Source organism: Rhamphochromis sp. 'chilingali' (genome assembly GCF_963969265.1).
Source record: "Rhamphochromis sp. 'chilingali' genome assembly, chromosome: 18".
NCBI classification, from domain to species: Eukaryota; Metazoa; Chordata; class Actinopteri; order Cichliformes; family Cichlidae; genus Rhamphochromis; species Rhamphochromis sp. 'chilingali'.
Genome location: NC_137945.1, coordinates 30,297,721 through 30,315,617, shown reverse-complemented (window position 1 = coordinate 30,315,617; position 17,897 = coordinate 30,297,721). Strand labels below are relative to the sequence as shown.

The following is a 17,897-nucleotide window of genomic DNA, read 5'->3' as shown; positions in this document are numbered from 1 at the left end:
GGCCCACGAAGCCATACCAAATTATTATTAGAGCTGGCCTACTGGTATTATACAGCTAATATATATATTGTTTAGTACTAAGCTTTGCTTGTTCCATATTCAGTTTTTCAGCAAAACGTGTTTGAGTCCATAAGAAAAGATTCATTCTTATATCTGGAGGAATAAATATATTTCAATAAATATTAACGTCAGCCCGCGACTTTGTTCCAGTTTTGAATTTTGGCCCACTGTGCATTTGAGTTTGACACCCCTGATCTAAGCCTTTTTTTGTTTCAAGTTTGATGATTATGGCTTACAGCTAAAGCAAAAATCTGAAAACCAGTCCAAAAAAAGGACAACATAGAAATGTCTGCTGTGAATTGAATTGACTTTGGACTCGCACAAAGAACCGCCAACAACACCAACAGATGACAATGCACCCCATCAGCACAGAAATGTATATACACTTCTGTTTGTCGTGCTGTCCTGTTTGGCAGGAAGCTGTGCGCTAGGATCAGTGTGTATGGAGCTCAGCTAGCAGGGTGCCAATGAGATCAATGAGAAATGTAAACTACGTTTAGGTTATAAACGTAAAACTATTCCAAGTTTACATTTCAACCAAATTTCACTAATACTACTTACTGATACACAGAAATGACAGAAGTATACTGTATGGGGAAAAAGAAAGGCAAAAAGTAATTAAAGTTTAAACCGTATATATAATAAACTAAGTAAACCAAATGCATAAATTTATATACTATAGAAATGTAACAATATTCACAAAAATAACAATATTGTTAAATAAATGAATAGTTGAATAACTCTAGAGTAAATACTGTACAAAATGTGCTCTACAGTTTTTAGACTTATTTTTATTAGAAAATATATTGTGATGAGAAAAAAAATCACACTGAAACAGAAGATATACACACATGTGAGAGGCATTCATTTTAAATTGGCTAATGGTGATCACAAAAACTGTTTTTGTGTTTTAGAAATATTAAAAGAATGACCATTCATACAAAATCTCAACTATACATTCAGCTATACAGGGGCATTGTAATATAATCCAAACATGTACAACAATGGTGTCTTCCCCAGAAGTGCTAGGAGACCAACAGCTGCAGAAGTTTTGCCACCACAACAACATTGAGGCTGTTTCCCAGTAGTCTATACTGCTGAATGGTAGGGATCTTCTCTGGAAAGACTGCAAACAAAACAGAAAAAAGTGATAAAGAAAATATATAAACACTGGGCCACGTTATTATTCATGGCTAAAAAAAGAAGAAACAGATAAAAAATAAATCAATAAAGTGAAATATATATATATCTGTCTACACAGAGAGCCAATAGACATGGGAAACCACATGTTACTGTCTAGCATAGAATCGTTTGTGAATCGCTTTGTGTATGTGCCGACGGACCTGTATTTAAAAAAATAATTAAACAACAAGCAAATACGAATACAATCCACTTCATGTTTCAGCAAAATAACATATGAATTACAAGTCTGTGTCTAACCATTGCAGCACATTTCTGTATGTATGGGCCCAAACAATAACATTGTTTCATAGTTCAATTATGTTGTGTGGAACTAATCCTACAAGTGTATGTCAGGTTAAGCATATGATGCTTAATACATGTTTAATAATTCGATGTAACAAAAGGCTTCTTAACTTGTACAGAAAAGTAAGATGTTAGATGTAAATTATGTTTTATACTTTTACACTTGAAAACAGAGTCTGTTGTTAAACGAATGATAATTCTGCAAAAGACACCATCTACGATGTATTCTTCCTAACAGCAGTAGTACCATGATAGGTGGCAAAAATATAAAGCCACAATACATGTATTGTGTATATAATTATATTTCTGACTTAACATTGTTTGATATTCTACATTAGAAGGAGAATAAAAATATATTAAGATACAGTGAGAGAAATCTGCTGATCCCCTGCTGTATTTGAAGTTTGTTTGCTTACAAAGAAATGAGCAGTCTCTAACTTTAATGGTAGTTTCATTTTAATCGAGAGAGACAGACCAGCATGTGTATGTATATAAACCACACCTGTCTACTGAATCAGTTTCTTCCATTTCAATCTCTCCACCATTATGTGCAAGAACAAACAGTTGTCAAAGAACACCGGGGACAAGATTGTAGACCTGCACAAAGCTTGAATGGCATCTGAGAAGATGAAAATTGATTTTACTGCAATTACATGGAAATGAAAGTTACATAAAAAGACCATCAGTTGCTCTCAGTCTGGAGTTCCAATCAATATTTTGGCCCATGGGACGAGGATGATCATGAAGTATGTGGCTGAACTACAGAGAAGGAGCTTGTTAATGATCTGAAGGCAATTAGGACCACAGTCCCCAAGAACACCACTGGTAACCCACTATGCCGTAATGGACCGAAATCTTGCAGCGCCTGCAAGGTCCCCCTGCTTAAGAAGGCAAATGTACAAGCCCGCTTGCTAACATCTAAATTATTCAGAGAAGGCTTGGGAGAAACTGCTATGGTCAGCTGAAACCTAAAGGCTCTGGCATCATCTTGAGTGTTTGGAGGAAGAGAAATGATGAACACCATCACCAAACTCAAGCGCAGACGTGTGAACGTTATGGTTTCGGGCTGTTTTTTTCTAAGTGTACAGGATGCCTTTGCTGCTCTGAAAGCCAATGGACGGGGTCGAGAACCAGCTTCTGTCAGTCAGAACACTGAAGATGGGTCATGGGTGGGTCTTCCAGCACGACAATCACCCAAAATATACTGCCAAGGTAACAAAGAAGTGGTGAAAGAAGAACCACATTAAGGAGTGGCCTAGCCAGTTTCCAGACCTCAAGCCTATAGGAAATCTGTGTAGGGAGCTTAAGCTTTGAGATGCCAAGCTAGAGCCAAGAAACCTAAAAGATTTAGAGAGTTTCTGTAAAGATGATTGGATCAAAATCCCTCTTCCAACTACAAGAAACATCTCATCTCTGTACTTGCCAACAAGGGTTTCTCCACAAAATACTAAGTCATGTCATTCTTGAGAATTAAATGCTTATTTTATAGGGGTGCAACGATACACAAAATTCATGGTTCGGTTCGGTACTTTGGTGTCACGGTTCGATATTTTTTCGATACAAAAAAAATGTTCATGCTTTTTTAATTTGTCATTTATTAAAATTATAAATATATATTTTAACTCAAACGTACAGTTTTTAAATGTAATGTTGCTGAAACAACAAAGTAATAAAAATAATAAATCTATCTGATCGAGAAATCACTCATCTTTGGAAAAGAGAGTTTATTACAGAGAAATGGCTCTTTCCAAAATAAAAGCTATACTATACGCTTCTTCTGGGCTATATTCTCAGCAGCATATTAAACATATCAGGTCCCCATAAGGAGAATCATGTGCTAACGGCTGTCTAAATGACTCGGGTAAAGTTTGTAGCATGCCTGCTTGTTGTTTTTGTCTGCTTCCACTTGTCTTTGCACGAGGATGATGTCGGAGTAAATGTGCAGTCATATTCGTTGTGTTCCCACTAGTGCTGTCAGCGTTAATCTGAAATGACGTTAACCCAACAACACGGCAAATCTCCGTTAACGAGCTACCGTGGATCGCCCCGTGCGTGGGGCTGGACGGCCAACACGTTAATGAGCTAACTGCGCTAACGCACTAGTTCCCACCCATGTAATTGAGCATTGCGTGGCACATCCGACATACGTGCTTACCTTCAGGGTCACACTTCACATGAAGACCAAAATAGTTCCAAAGGCCAGATCTGAATGAGGGTGGGGGAGGTTCAATTTGGCATGTTGCAACGAGCTTAGCTTCTGTCTCGCTAGCTTGCGCTGCACTCAGTGGATCTGCGCTCAACAGTGCAGCCTAGGCGAAGTAGTCGAGCGCAGATCCACTGAGCTCTCAACACAGACAGCATCGTCAGAAGAAAAGTTGATAAAATAAATTAAAAATTTTGTATTGTTTGATACATATGCGTACCGAACCGAAAGCACCGTATCGAACGGATCACTATTGATACGAGTATCTTTGCACCCCTATTATTTTACTCAATGACTGATTTATTGTATTAATGGGAAAACCATAATAATAATAATAATAATAATAATAATAATGGATTGGATTCATATAGCGCTTTTCAAGGCACCCAAAGCGCTTTACAATGCCACTATTCATTCTCTCTCACATTCACACACTGGTGGAGGCTACAGTTGTAGCCACAGCTGCCCTGGGGCAGACTGATAGAAGCGAGGCTGCCATATCGCGCCATCGGCCCCTCTGGCCAACACCAGTAGGCAAGTAGGGTAAAGTGTCTTGCCCAAGGACACAACGACCAGAACAGAGAGCCCAGGGATCGAACCGGCGACCTTCCGGTTACAGATGCGATTCCCAACCCCCTGAGCCACGGTCGCCCCCCCTATACAATGACAATATAACAAAATATTAAGCATTTCATGACCTTTAAATAAATAGTTTAAAAAATTAAGTACTACTGTAGACGATCACCTACAAAGAGTAACATCTATCCATCTATGAAAGTAGATTTTGATAGCGCACAATGGTCATAAGAATTCTTAAAGACGCATAGTTCCAACAATGGACAGATTTATGACTTATGACTTACTTAAATGCTGAGGAAATCCCATGAGGTTTCCTACTTCTCTGGGACTAAAATAACGAAGCTTCAGTTTTAACAGCCGCTGAAGTTTCTCCTCCTCAGAGCACTGGTCCAGACCCATAAAGACACTTTCAATCTGCACAGGACACAAAGCAAAAGCAAGCATAAGATTCTTTTCTTTCTTACACGGGAAATGCAAAAATTCTTTTTTAAAAAATAATTAAATCCATTCATACAGCTTTCTGGGAAGGATCACCACAGTGGTAAGACCGGTTTTATATTTAGCATACACAGATTTATCATGCAAATATCAGCATGGCATGGCTGCCATCGAGTATTTTTTTGGTAACTGTAAAGTAAGATGATATTCACAAAACCAATGACAGTAGCGAATCTGTTGTGCATTTTGGAGTCCTATCTAGGATGTAGCTTTATAAATTTATATGAGTTTTGCTCAATTTTGCTCATTCAAAGATAGTAAAAAGCTTCTGGGCTTAATTGCTCAAGGACTTACTCTTAAATTTTGAGTTTAAAAATAGAGTTATTAATGGAATGTGAAAAAAAACAAAACAAAAACAAAAAACATCAGATGACACTAGGGATGGGTACCGGTATCCGGTGCCATGATGGCACCAGTTCTGACATAAACGGTAGTAACCAGACCGAAAAGCAGCTTTATTTTGGTGCTTTTTTTTCCTGAGATGTGATACACTTTGAATTCTAGCCAATCATTTTACGTTTCCGAGGATAGTAGGCGGGTCCAGGTACGTCCGTTCTTTTAGAGCAGAGCTACAGATTAAAAATGCCCAAGGCGAAGCGGTCAAAGTCTGGCTGTACTTCACAGCAAAAGATGCAAACTCAGCAGCCTGCAACAAGTGCTTTAAGCTGATACTGTGATACTGTCAAAGGAGGTAACACCTCAAATCTGATGAAACACCTGGCGACGCATAGCGTTTTTTTTAAAAGCCGAAAAATGCGCCGTATTTGATAGCTTGCTGCGAGACCTCACACCAAGCGCATCTACTGCGGGTGTGGTGCCTGTTATCGGACCCGGAGTTAGCAACATCCCCCAAAAACCCGAAGAGGAGAGTCCTGGCCCCTAGCCCTGCCAGTGTAGCAGAAATGATGAGGATGATGATGGCAGCAGCCGTTCTTCTCTGCGTGAGTAGCTTAATGTTGTTCGTGTGTAATTTACGTTGAGTAGGCTAACCACGTTATTACATTAATGCATGTAAGGTGAACTAGCAAACACTGTCGTAGTTACATGCAGCTGTCTTCTTGTTTGATGGCAGATACTCCCTTCACCCTGGCTAAAAAGGTTAAAATGACCAAAGAAAAAGTGGAAAACAGTTAAACATGAGAGGTTTTTGGACAAAGTTTGTGTTCTTCATTCTTTAAGCACCGGTACAGTTTCAAAAGTACCGGTTTGGCACCGGTATCAGATAAAACCTAAACGATACCCATCCCTAGATGACACTGAGGGTTAGAAGCCTGAAGGCAGGTAACTTTAGGTTTTACCCTGGGTTTGCTTTACTATGAAGGTGATTCAATTTATACCGAGGTATAAGGCAATTTACCCTAGAGATTAACATCTATAAAATCACTGCCTACTGACCAATCAAAAATCCAGAAAATAGCATCACTATTCCTGGAAGATTCCTTGGACCTCTGCAGGAAGAGTAGGAAAGTTCTGTCTAAAGACTATGTGTTTCCCAAATGAGAGTCGGCAACAAATATCGATTTTTAGGTGCAACTTTATTCCAAATCTGTTTTCTTTCAACAATTTGACAACTGTTTTATCGCTCTATGTGCATTAATATATGATTCTAAAACAGGACACCAACACTGTACTTGCTCAGCTCATATCCACTTTGCATATAGATTAAGCCTTTGGTTGATTTCTGAATAAAAAGTATATTGTTAGAACAGCAAACTTTTCACCAAGTTTTTCTTATTGCTGAGAACTACAGCTTCTAGAACACCAAGAATACCTGTTCAATCAATCAGATTCATTTCACTTCTTTGTAACAAACTAAAGCATTTTCCATATCTCAAGCTATGGGGCACTAAAAGTTTTAATGTTTAAGTGAATCCAGTTTAGAGTCTCAGAGCTCTAATGAGCAGTCATCAGCTTAGTAATAAATAGCCCCACTGAGTGCATTTGGCTCTAAAGTAACTAACTGTGTGCTTACTCTTTAGCTTTTCTGCAGCATTAATCTATGATTTCTCTGGAATAGGCAGCATTCACAGAGATCGTTCACTTTTACAAAAACCCAAACGTACCTTGGTTTCCATGCAACACTGCAATACTGAGCCTGTTCCCTGCACATACCGGCCATAGCTATGGAGAAACAACATGAACAAAGTTAAATAACAAAATTACTCATTTTAATTTAATTTATACACCATATAGACACTGCAACGAAAATACTTTAAAGATTTTATGCATACTGGTGGATTAACCATTGCACAAACACAAAAAATTATTTCGGTAACACACACACACACACACACACAAAGAACCAGCTTTTGTATCTTTAGGCGAGTCGTTATTAGCAGTCTATACTGCAAACTGCAAATTCTGTAAAAAAAAAAAAAAAAGTACAAGTTTGAAAGGTAAGCTGAACACTGGCCATATCTTGGCATTGTGTTCAGTGTATTCTTAAAAAGAAATTGGACAAGTGGAAGAAAAAAAGAAGTAGAGGGCCTAAAAAAGGAGATACATCGTGAACAGCAGATTCAAAAGTCATATCTACTCTTCTCTTCCTACCAACAGAATGTTAGTCTTGAGTTACGTGATAAGTTTGGAAAAATTTGGAATTTCACATTACTTTTTACGAACACGGTCTGTGTGCAATGTCCTAACTATGTTTTTCTGCCTAACTCTGTTTTTGTATGCTGTATTTCCATGTATGCTCGCACATGTTTGAATAAATTGCTGCAGCTTTCCCATTTTCCTAGAGAAATAAAAAGAAGTGAATAGTGGCTCAAGATTTTTTCCACAATCAATTTTTTTCACACTTTGCTAAACCTGTTTACCATGGTAAATGGTAAATGGCCTGTATTTGTATTGCGCTTTACTAGTCCCTAAGGACCCCAAAGCGCTTTACACTACATTCAGTCATCCACTCATTCACACACACATTCACACACTGGTGATGGCAGCTACATTGTAGCCACGGCCGCCCTGGGGCGCACTGACAGAGGCGAGGCTGCCGGACACTGGCACCACCGGGCCCTCTGACCACCACCAGTAGGCAACGGGTGAAGTGTCTTGCACAACGACCGAGACTGACGGAGCAGGGGCTCGAACCGACAACCTTCCGATTACAAGACGAACTGCCAACTGTTGAGCCACGATCGCCCCTACTATTCATATTGTTCATTAAAAATAATGAAGGGAATGATGATAAGATGAAGAGAATTAATGAACCCACCCTTTAGTGAAGCAGACAGACCTCCTGCATGTGGGCTGAACAATGTCCAAGACTAGACCATATCGCAACAGTGTTTTAGGAGGAAGGAGATAAGGTTCCATGTTTACTTCCATTTGTGGTTCCAAGAATTCTTTGATCTGCTTAACAGACAAATTGCTGTTCTGACGAATCTTCCTCTGGGCTTCTGCTGTTGTCTCTAGCTTAAACAGGACATCAGTTCCTTCCTCTGGCTGGCTGGCACCTTGACAGGCAGGACTCAAAAATGTAGGATGCTCAGAAGAATCACTCTCAGCAAGATGTGGGAAGAAGTCTAAAATCTAAAATGAGAAACTTTCTATAAAATCTTACATACATAAATATATACAAATGAGCACTGTGGGGTCCTTAGTGGCCACTTAAAACTGCCTGAGATTACAATTCATAACCATATCTAACCATACGTTCATATAACACTTTATTCTACATAGTTTAAAAACTGTATCTACCTCACATCCATGGCCAATTTAGAATCACCAGTAACATACATATGTTTGGACTGAGAGAAAACGCTGGAGTATATGGAAGAAACCCACCCAGGCACAGGGAGAACTCCAGACAGTTGGGGAGAACCCAGCTGGAGCTCTAAACCTTGTTGATGTGCTAACCAATGCATACATAATCAAAATTATGAATCCTGCTGAGTACGCAAGGCTTTCCAAATCATATGAGCCTGTGACATTTGTTGGTGATATCATCAACTTGTCAGAAAATGTACTTTAAATCTGGGTTTTCATATTTGGTTAACAAGCGAAAGATCTCAAGATGTTTCTAGGACGAGAAACAAATCTGCTAGGGGACAGGAAAGGTTGCAAGGAAGGGCAAATAATCTGTATGTTTAAAAAATCAAATGTGCCGAGCTACCAGCTGTAATGACCCAGTGCGAATAAGGAATACGTTGAAAATTCATGTGAAAAGTGAAGTTGTTCTTGGCTATTTAAAGTATCTGTCTCATTTCAGCCTCTTTGAAACAGTGTCTAAGACTGAGGTTATATATATGAACACAGCGATTACTTAACAATAATATTTTCTTCAAGTCATTGAGTCACTGCGAATGTCCATATAGCTCTTAAGTTCTTGTGATTCTGCTGACTCCTCTGGGGACAATTTACATAACAATGCATCAACTGTACATGTGGCCCAGGCAGCACACTTCATGTGGACATCAAAGAAGACTACGGGTCTCATTATATCTGCTGTGCGGTGCTGGCAAACACGCCATACAACAAAGCTGACACCAAACTGACGTCACCTCTGCTTTTTTTTAAAAAATGGAAAAAACTATGAAGAAAAGAAAACAAAAAAAACAAGCAATTTCTTTGCTTCTAGTTTTGTCTTCTTCTGCTCCTTTATCAGTACTGATGTAGAGGTTTTGTCTGAGAAGTGACACACAATACTGCTATGCCTACTGGCCCCATAGCAGCAAACATACATGATCTGGCTGTGTGATTATTATATGACTGTGTTCTAAATGTTCTAGCAAATTGGTGGCATTTTAAAAATGACGCCATTTTGATTTTATACAAAATGCTTGATTTGCATCGCCAGCTCCGTTTGACTTTTCCTCTGGTTATATGGGAAAGTCCATATAACCATATTATCATTCGATAAGATCTGCTGCCAACGATTTCTAGTCCAGCTCTTGTGTAAATTGGCACATCAACAATTTTTACTAAGTGCTCTTTTTGAGAAAAATATTAATATTGAGGAATATTGTGCTGAATATAATTGTTACATAACAGCTGTTTGAACATATTCATATTCAAAAACCCCCCCACAAACATACAAAATAACAATTTTTTGTTACACATTGCACGATACCTCACCTTTGAAGGTGCCTGGGTGTTTAAATCTTCTGTGGAAATCTTTGCAATCAGAAAATAACGAAGTCTTGAATTTGGGATCCCAACCTGATTAATGAATATAACAGTGAAATGGGCACAAAGAAACATTTTATATTATCAGCAAACTTCAGTAATCTAATCAAGTCAGTAAGAGTTTGTCTTTCTTACACTTATGGGTGAGATCATGATTTCCTGGAAAGTATATCCACACTCCGTCAGCGTTTTCACCAAACGTGCCCTACAGAATTGAGTAAAATAGTTATGTCTTTATTGTCTTCAATTGTGTATAGTTTTCACATTTGTATAATCATTAAAGTAATTTTTAGAATTAGAGACTGTGGAGATACAGAAATTCTTTTATTGCTGCCATATAACCTGCATCATTATAATTGCATTAATAACATTCTTTACAGCATTATTCCATTTAATAATATTTCTCACAGTATTGATTTTGCATTAAAGTTGTTTATTGAAGATGTTCATATAAGGATCCTTTTATCATGTTAACTTTTATTACAATTCTAATTTCTATAGAAGTTATCAAAAAACTGAATCTGTAATTTGCTCACTTACAAAGAAAGAATATTCTGTCATTTTACAGTTGTTTTCTTTTAATGAAGCTTTATTTTTAAAGTTTTTAAAGTAGTTTCGGACCGATCCGACACACATCTCATGCTCAGCAGCCCAGGAGTTGACATCTTGCATGGAGCTCCAGACTGAGGATGTTTAACAATTGTTTTGCATTTCTTGCAATTCAGATTAATCGCACCAACATTGGTCACCAAGCTTCTTGCTGTTAACTTGTGACACCATTCCAGCCTGTGCAGGTATGTATAATCTTGTTCCTGACATTATATACCAGCTTTTTGTTTTTGCCCATTGTGTTGGAGTGGCTGGAATGGAAGAACAACCTACACATACGTTGAAATCAGATGTATCTGTAATTGATTGATTGATTGATTGATTGATTTTAAGCTGTGTATTGAGCACACAGCCAGTTTGTGGGAGCCAGTATTCTAACCGGCTTGTAGGGGATCAAATATTTATTTCATTCAACGACTTGCAAATCAATTTGTAACTTTCATGTTTTTTCTTAATTGTTGGTTAATATTCTCTCTCTTACACCATTAAAATCTCTGAACCATAAAAATTATTGACTGTTCTTTCTTTGTAAGTAAGCACACTTCCAAATTCAACCGACACCAATCAATCGTGTCGGCATTTTTTATGACTTTTAGATTATCAAGAAGTCATCATGATGTCTCATAAACATGATGTCATTTCAATCCCGCCCGGCCTCTTTTGATCATTTCTATAAGTATGTTTAGAGTTCAAAGAGCACAGGCTTTGTCAGAAACTGATCAAAAACAGGGTGAAAATAAATATTTCTTAACACGTCATGTTGTCTAAATAGATGAGTGCATGTCTGTGGATGTTCTTTTCATGCTGCACTTTGATTTTGGATATAAATGTGTTTGCTGAAATCAATATGGTGAAAAAAACCCCCACAACAACTGAAGTATGACTATATTATTATACAATTATTCTATTTACTCAATTACAATTACTAGACTACTTTTGGATTTTTTTTTTGCAGATAGAGAAAACATGGGTAGATTTCTAGACTCCCTGCTTACTCTCCATGTTACTTGCTGAGCTTTCAGGCCTTCATGTGCTTAGTGTGCCCAGTAATTACCTGGCAGAGGAGGTCTCAAAGCCTTTCACATTCTCCAGCAGGATGAAACGTGGTAGCCTCTGCAGCCTAATAACACAATGGCACATACACGTTAGGAACAAAGCATGGGAGAGTTTGCTGAGAGAAATCAGTCTTATTGCATATCCAACCACAGCTGGCATCAAGAGACCTTGGACCATTTGCTAATCTGTGTTTGGAACTGCCATTTGATGAAATATATAAATAGTGCAGCCAACAAAATGGTCAGCCATGAACATGGACACAGAATTACATTGCTGCACAAGTTCAGTGTGATGGAAAGAGCACAATGACAGTGACTTGAGTGTGTTTTGTGAAACAGCTGGCTCCCGGTAAATGGTCATGTATTAACCGAAGCCTATAGTACTTTTGAAATGGTTAAGCTAGGCTTAATTCATGTCTGGGAAACTGGCTAATAAAGAGGTGTAGTCGGCAGCATCATGCACAAGTGCGTAACTGCCATACACTCACAAAATATCAGTGGATACTGTAAGAGCAGCCCTAAACATGCACGAGTTCAAGGCTTGAAACAATTGTGTGACAGCAATGACGGACCAACGCACTTTATTTCCAGTTGCTGCTCTCATCACACGCTTTTCAGCCACAGGCACACACAACAACAATCACCTCACGTTTAATACAGGGGAGGCTTGATGAGCTGATCGAACTCAGGTGTGTCAGCCTCCCCTGCAGCCACGCCACAAACCACGCCCCCCATAACCCGACCTAGACCGAGGAGCCAGCACAAATGTAGCACAAATGTTTGACATCAATTTGGTTGATTTTCTTAAAATTGATAGCTACCTATCTGATAATCTGAATGGCTACTACAAGCAAACAAAGTAGCTGTGTATTATGACTGTTAAGCAAAATAAAAAATTAGTGTAGTTTTTCATTTCATTTAGGTTTCCAGAAGTTGACTGAAATTTTGGATCTTTCAGACCTTGGCAGAAGATCAAGGACATAAAGGAAGCTCTTGGTTCTGGGGTCAGTAACGTCCCCTTGAAGGCCTATCCTGCGGAGAAACAAACGAAACAAGGTGGAACAAGTTTTAAGTTGCTCAACAAAAGTGTTTTTTCTAGGCTGACTATATCAAGCTGGTCCCCGTTTCAGTGTGTTACGCTGCACCTAAGACAGTTAAAGTCCTGTTAGAGAGAAACTAGTTTCTGGGTTTTACAGTGGGCATCTGCTGGTAGGGAGAAATGTGTGAACTACAACTAGTCAACCTTTATCCCCCTAAATGAAATTTAATTTTATACTCATGAACTTAGGTTAGGGGACCCGAATCTAAACTTTTGGGTTAAGCACGTTGTCTTAATTTTGAACATCATGTAGTGATAGTAACTAAAAAAAAGTCTATGCATTTGTCATTTACAGGCTGGAAGTGTAATTCCTTTTTATAGGAAGTCATCAACAGCTCTCTGAAAAATGGAAAAACTCACTAAGAACACTACAGACAAAGCCCAAATACAGCTTCAGTTTTATTTACATAGCGATAATACACAACAACAGCCTGATGATGATTATGTTCACTTGTGTTTTCTTTGTCAAATATAAGTTTGTTTGATGATCTGCCACATTTCACTGTGACAAACATGCAATGAAAACTCAAAATAAGGGAATTTGTCACCCGTTCATACAGAAATATTAATATTAAATATTTTATTATATTATCTTCACAAAGACTCATTATGGTCTGTTGTATCTGACGATTAGTGAAAAGGTTGTTTTTATTGATTTATTTATATCTACGTAATTAAGTACAGTGGAACCCCGACTTAAGAAATTCATTCGTTCCCGAGGGTCTTTTGTAAGTTGAAAATTTTCGTAAGTCGAAGCACCCATCGCGCCTTTTGAGTGAACAATAGGCTATAGGTTAATTGCTAACTGCAACAACAATACATCGTTCAAGTGGAACAGCGAAGCGCAAGTACGAAAGCCAAGAGGGTTGTCACATGATTCTGAAGGCATTGTGGGCTCAGCCAATCAGAGCCAGCGGATTTTGTTACACGGGCATTTTGCCGTAACACAGGCAGAAATTTTGCCGTTAAGTGCCTTCGTAACTTGAATTTTTCGTTAAATGGGGTATTCGTAAGTCGGGGTTCCACTGTAGTCTTAAAAATTGCCTTTTTTACGATGCAGGCTTTGCACGATAGTTTAACTCTGAATAAGAGATCATTCTCATCACGTCACCATCACGATTGCAAAATTTTGGATTTTAGTACATACAAAACACTGAAATCATACCTGGTAAAGGGTTGGCAAGGAGGACTCATCAATATCATATCAAAAGACAACTTGTTGAATTCATCTAATGTTATGCCCTAAAGTAAGAAAAGAAAAGGATTTTAAATATGATTGATAGTTTGATCAGCAATGGACCAACGCTCCATGATCACTAACCTCTATAGTCTTGTTCCAGAGGGGAGTGTCGGGGAAGTTGTGCTTGTAGACTTGATTTGCTGTGGTGTTTATGTCAATGGCAGTTACAACTTGGGCAGGTATGCCACTCTCTGCAAAATGGATAAATAATAATAGTAATAATGAGTTGCATTGTATTACTTATTTCATTTTATTTTCGGGTTTACCTAAGGCTCTAGTTTATCATTCCACAGTTTAATTTCTCACCAGATTATTAAAAAAAAATAAAATAAAAAAATCACACTGATGGAAAAAGTTGGGATCTTGAAGACGCTTGTTTTTTTGTTTTTTGTTTTTTACATTCTACAGGTCAACAGATACTGCAGGCAAAAAAAGAAAGCAGGAGGGATTGCAATGACAGGTGACAACAGATGGTGTAGTCCTGGTTATGGCTGTTTACGTCCCAGATTACCAACTCAACTTAATGCCACACAGCCATGTGGTTTATTATTCCACCAGTGACAAGAAAACCAGAAACATGATTACCGGTCCTCAGCAGACCCTATCACACCCCACAATCAGGCCCACTGTCTACTGGCAATCTGACTATTTAAATTATTAGGTGTTCACAGGGTGCTAAAAAGGCACAGAGTGGAATAGCAGGAGCACAATGGTGACATAATATTAGGCAGGTGAGTGTGAGAAAGAATGCATGCAAAGGTGTGTAGAGACCCATTATATTCAATGTTCAATGTGAGGTGCTCTACTGCAAAACTTTTGATTGCAAAAGCCTTTGTAACAAATGACTGATCATTAAATGAGGTGTGATCAGAAACGACTGTGACTCTGTCTGCATGGCTGACATTCTCATCAATGTCATCTCCTCCCCAAATTCCATGAAAATTTTACTTCCACTGTCTCTGGTATGGTGTGGTGGTCAGGCCATGTGGTGAGCCATACTTGTAACAGGCTGCGGATCAATTATCAGTTCAACCCTGAGTCAAACAGCTGGATGTGGTGTTGGTGACAACATTTCGACCATGAGACTTTTCTACAGAATTCGGTTCTATGTCATTCTGTTCTTCCTACGCCACACGTCAGCAACAGTGCACCCTCTGCTAGTGAGAGAGCCAAAATAGAATGGCACAGTAAACAGTCAGCAGTTTTGAGGCCGTTCACGCCTGCTAAAACCAACAACTTTTTTATGTACGTTTTTAACTTAACCACAAACTGTGGTCAACGTGAGTTAAAACAACTAAAATGCTCTGGCGATGACTCCTACCTTCTCTCAATCTGTGTTTGGCCAGAGAAACATGCTTATATAATGCAGAAGTTGGAGGGACGTTAATTTGATGTAAAATAAGTCTTTGTTACTATTAAAATGAGATAATGTGTTGCATTTAACTTGATTAGTATCATTTCATTTACCCGTCCCTGTCAGCTCCACCTTTGCTGTGAACTGGTGGAGAAAAGGAGAAAATAGGCTCAACCATAAATGACAGCAGTATGCAGCAGCCTGTTACTTTGAACTGCAAGGTTCAAATAAACACCAAAATATGTTTTTATTTATTTTGGGCCTGTTGCTTATTATTTTACTAATCAATACCAATTTAAGAAATATATTCCTGCCTGTTAAGAAGCTAGAAAAATAACAATTAAATTGAGATTAATGCTACCTTTCTCATACATGAAATATTCACCCTTTCTTCCTCACAGAGAGGTCAAATAATGGATGTCCTACAGTCCATGTCATTTGTGCTAAACATCTTTATCAGTAGAACTCTTTGACAGTTTGACCCTTGTGGACACGCAACCCTGTGGATTTCCAAAAAGGGTATGCTCTTTCTACGCTTCTGACCTAATGGGATGTGGCCAGGCTCTTCCACTGAAAGCTGCTGTTGAGTCTTTGACTTGTGGTGACCTTCATGGTGATGAGAGGACGGTTGGGTCACTTTGATACAAAAATTGATGTTTGAACTCAGCACATGTAATGCAAATATCAACTGCTAACAAATCGATTGTTTGTGACTGGCACAAAAGTGATGTATTGCATTTGTCATGTTACCTTGTCTTGTTGACACATTGCTGATCAGCTTCCTGAAGAAAGCTCAAACAGTACTGGCATAGTAAAGCACAGTACTTGACGTTCTTCAGAAAAGAAATTCTGTTAAAAGCTGACTAAACAACAGTCTCCTTTTCCTCTGCAGTTTCTGTGAGCCTTAATGAACGAACTTCTTCAGCTGATACAGGCACTGTTTTGGGGTAGCATCAGATCTTATGGAGAGCAGAACCTTGCAACAGCTGGACAGAATCTGTCCAGTGATTAAGAAACTCATTGGAAAGGCTAATAATTGATATTAAGGACTGACAAGAGTGTCTTGTCTCTGTCGATCTCTGTCTATGTGTCATATTTAATGTGCAATGTATTTGTTTATTTTGGTATGTAGACTTTAGTCAATAGGATCAATGAAGGGGTTATACATAAAATAAAGAACTGCCTATTTTGTATATATCTTTAAGATTCTGCATTATTGTACCTACATGATAATCAAGAAAGTTCTTTTGGCCACTTTAAATCTCTTTATAGAACAGTTAATATATGTTCTACTATATTTGTTGCAGTTCATGCAGCCCTTTTGGTCGGAGCTGTAGTAAAAACGCCTTTTGTTTAATGTCGATGGCACTTTTTAGCTGAAAAAATAAAGAGTGACTTAATCCTGTGAGAAGAATGTCGTTTGTGAAATGAGCCCTAGACAAAAAAAAATGTATATATTTCAAAGCTGACTTCTACACGTGTAACAGCATGATGTTTCCCACTGCACACTCTTCTTTACGGTAAAGGCAGTTTTCCCATCCTATCAGGATTCCGATTCACTCAGTCATCATTTTCTTACTACTTTTTTCGGCTGTCACGCCACAGCCAGCACAAGTCTTCAAGTAATACGTAAACTCAACCGAAACACGGGCCTGACCTTTGAGCGTTGCATGGCAGTAAAGGCGCTGGCATGACAGTCCAACAGTGTTTCCGGATTCATGTTGGATAGACCAGTAAAATCAAAATAAGCAAATCTTTGTATCCACCACAAATACGCTTACCCTTTAACGCATAATGCATTCCACCAATGCCACTATACAACTCGAGTACTCGTAGATTGTCCATGGCAAAATAAACTACATCGGCGTGCTGATGCGGTGCATATTTCTTCTTCGTATTCAATAAAGGTTATCAGGCAACTAAAGAACACGGAACATTACCGCCACCTGCTGGTGTGGAATGTGGTACAGGTAGCGACAGGCCCGTTAGTTTAATTAACCTCGAGCTTCTCATATGCAAAATACAAAATATTCCTCAAAATAAATCAGAAATGACAACATGTACCAAATCCAAATCGACGTTTTCTGAAAGAGCAAATCTATGTTAATATCCAAAACGTTTGATTGTGTTTGCTCCTATTTTCCCAGTATGAATTCACAACAGAGCACAATGTGACAATATAATATATTTTTAACCACACAGAAAGAGGAGAGGGCAGAATATTTGACCTTCTCAAAAAGCTGACAAATGAAGAAAAAAAAAAGAATCCTTCTGTCCAAGCTTTATGTATTTTCAGGTAAAAAAAATCATACATCTACAAATCCTTGATTATAGCTCCCCTTGCATGCCTCCTTTGGCCTGTTTCCTCTGCCTTATAGCAGTGATGTCAAATTAATTTGTCCCATCTTAATAAAAAGAAATCTATTAGCGATTTCGTCTTCAAATAAATAAATGGAAAACAAACTGGAAACATAAATGGAAAAATAAAACAAAATGGGAGAATAATAACATTTGTGAAATAAAATTGAATTAAATAGAAAATATACATTTTTAGCTTACTTTTTTAAATTTTTGCTAGCACAAAC

The 17,897-nt window shown here is 38.3% G+C and overlaps 1 protein-coding gene across 1 annotated transcript; it reads right to left on the bottom strand.

The window, feature by feature from the left end:
* Positions 1 to 831: 831 nt before the first annotated feature.
* trdmt1 (tRNA aspartic acid methyltransferase 1) lies at positions 832 to 17,213 on the bottom strand. The gene is made up of 11 exons (XM_080864318.1): positions 17,094 to 17,213; positions 14,040 to 14,149; positions 13,884 to 13,960; positions 12,580 to 12,651; positions 11,619 to 11,684; positions 10,091 to 10,160; positions 9,905 to 9,988; positions 8,043 to 8,359; positions 6,889 to 6,946; positions 4,612 to 4,741; positions 832 to 1,186 (listed from the first exon to the last, which is right to left on the bottom strand). Exons 1-11 carry the CDS (start codon positions 17,155 to 17,157, stop codon positions 1,086 to 1,088), a joined length of 1,149 nt encoding a protein of 382 aa, XP_080720444.1. The 5' UTR covers positions 17,158 to 17,213; the 3' UTR covers positions 832 to 1,085.
* Between the last annotated feature and the right edge of the window lie 684 nt (positions 17,214 to 17,897).

Coding starts and splice junctions, on each gene's coding strand:
- trdmt1 (XM_080864318.1), bottom strand. CDS start 17,157: ATGGACAATCTACGAGTACTCGAGTTGTATAGTGGCATTGGTGGAATG. Junction 14,150..17,093: donor AATGCATTATGCGTTAAAGG/GTAAGCGTATTT, acceptor TCCATTTTGCAG/AGAGTGGCATACCTGCCCAA. Junction 4,742..6,888: donor AGTGTTGCATGGAAACCAAG/GTACGTTTGGGT, acceptor TGTCCTGTGCAG/ATTGAAAGTGTCTTTATGGG.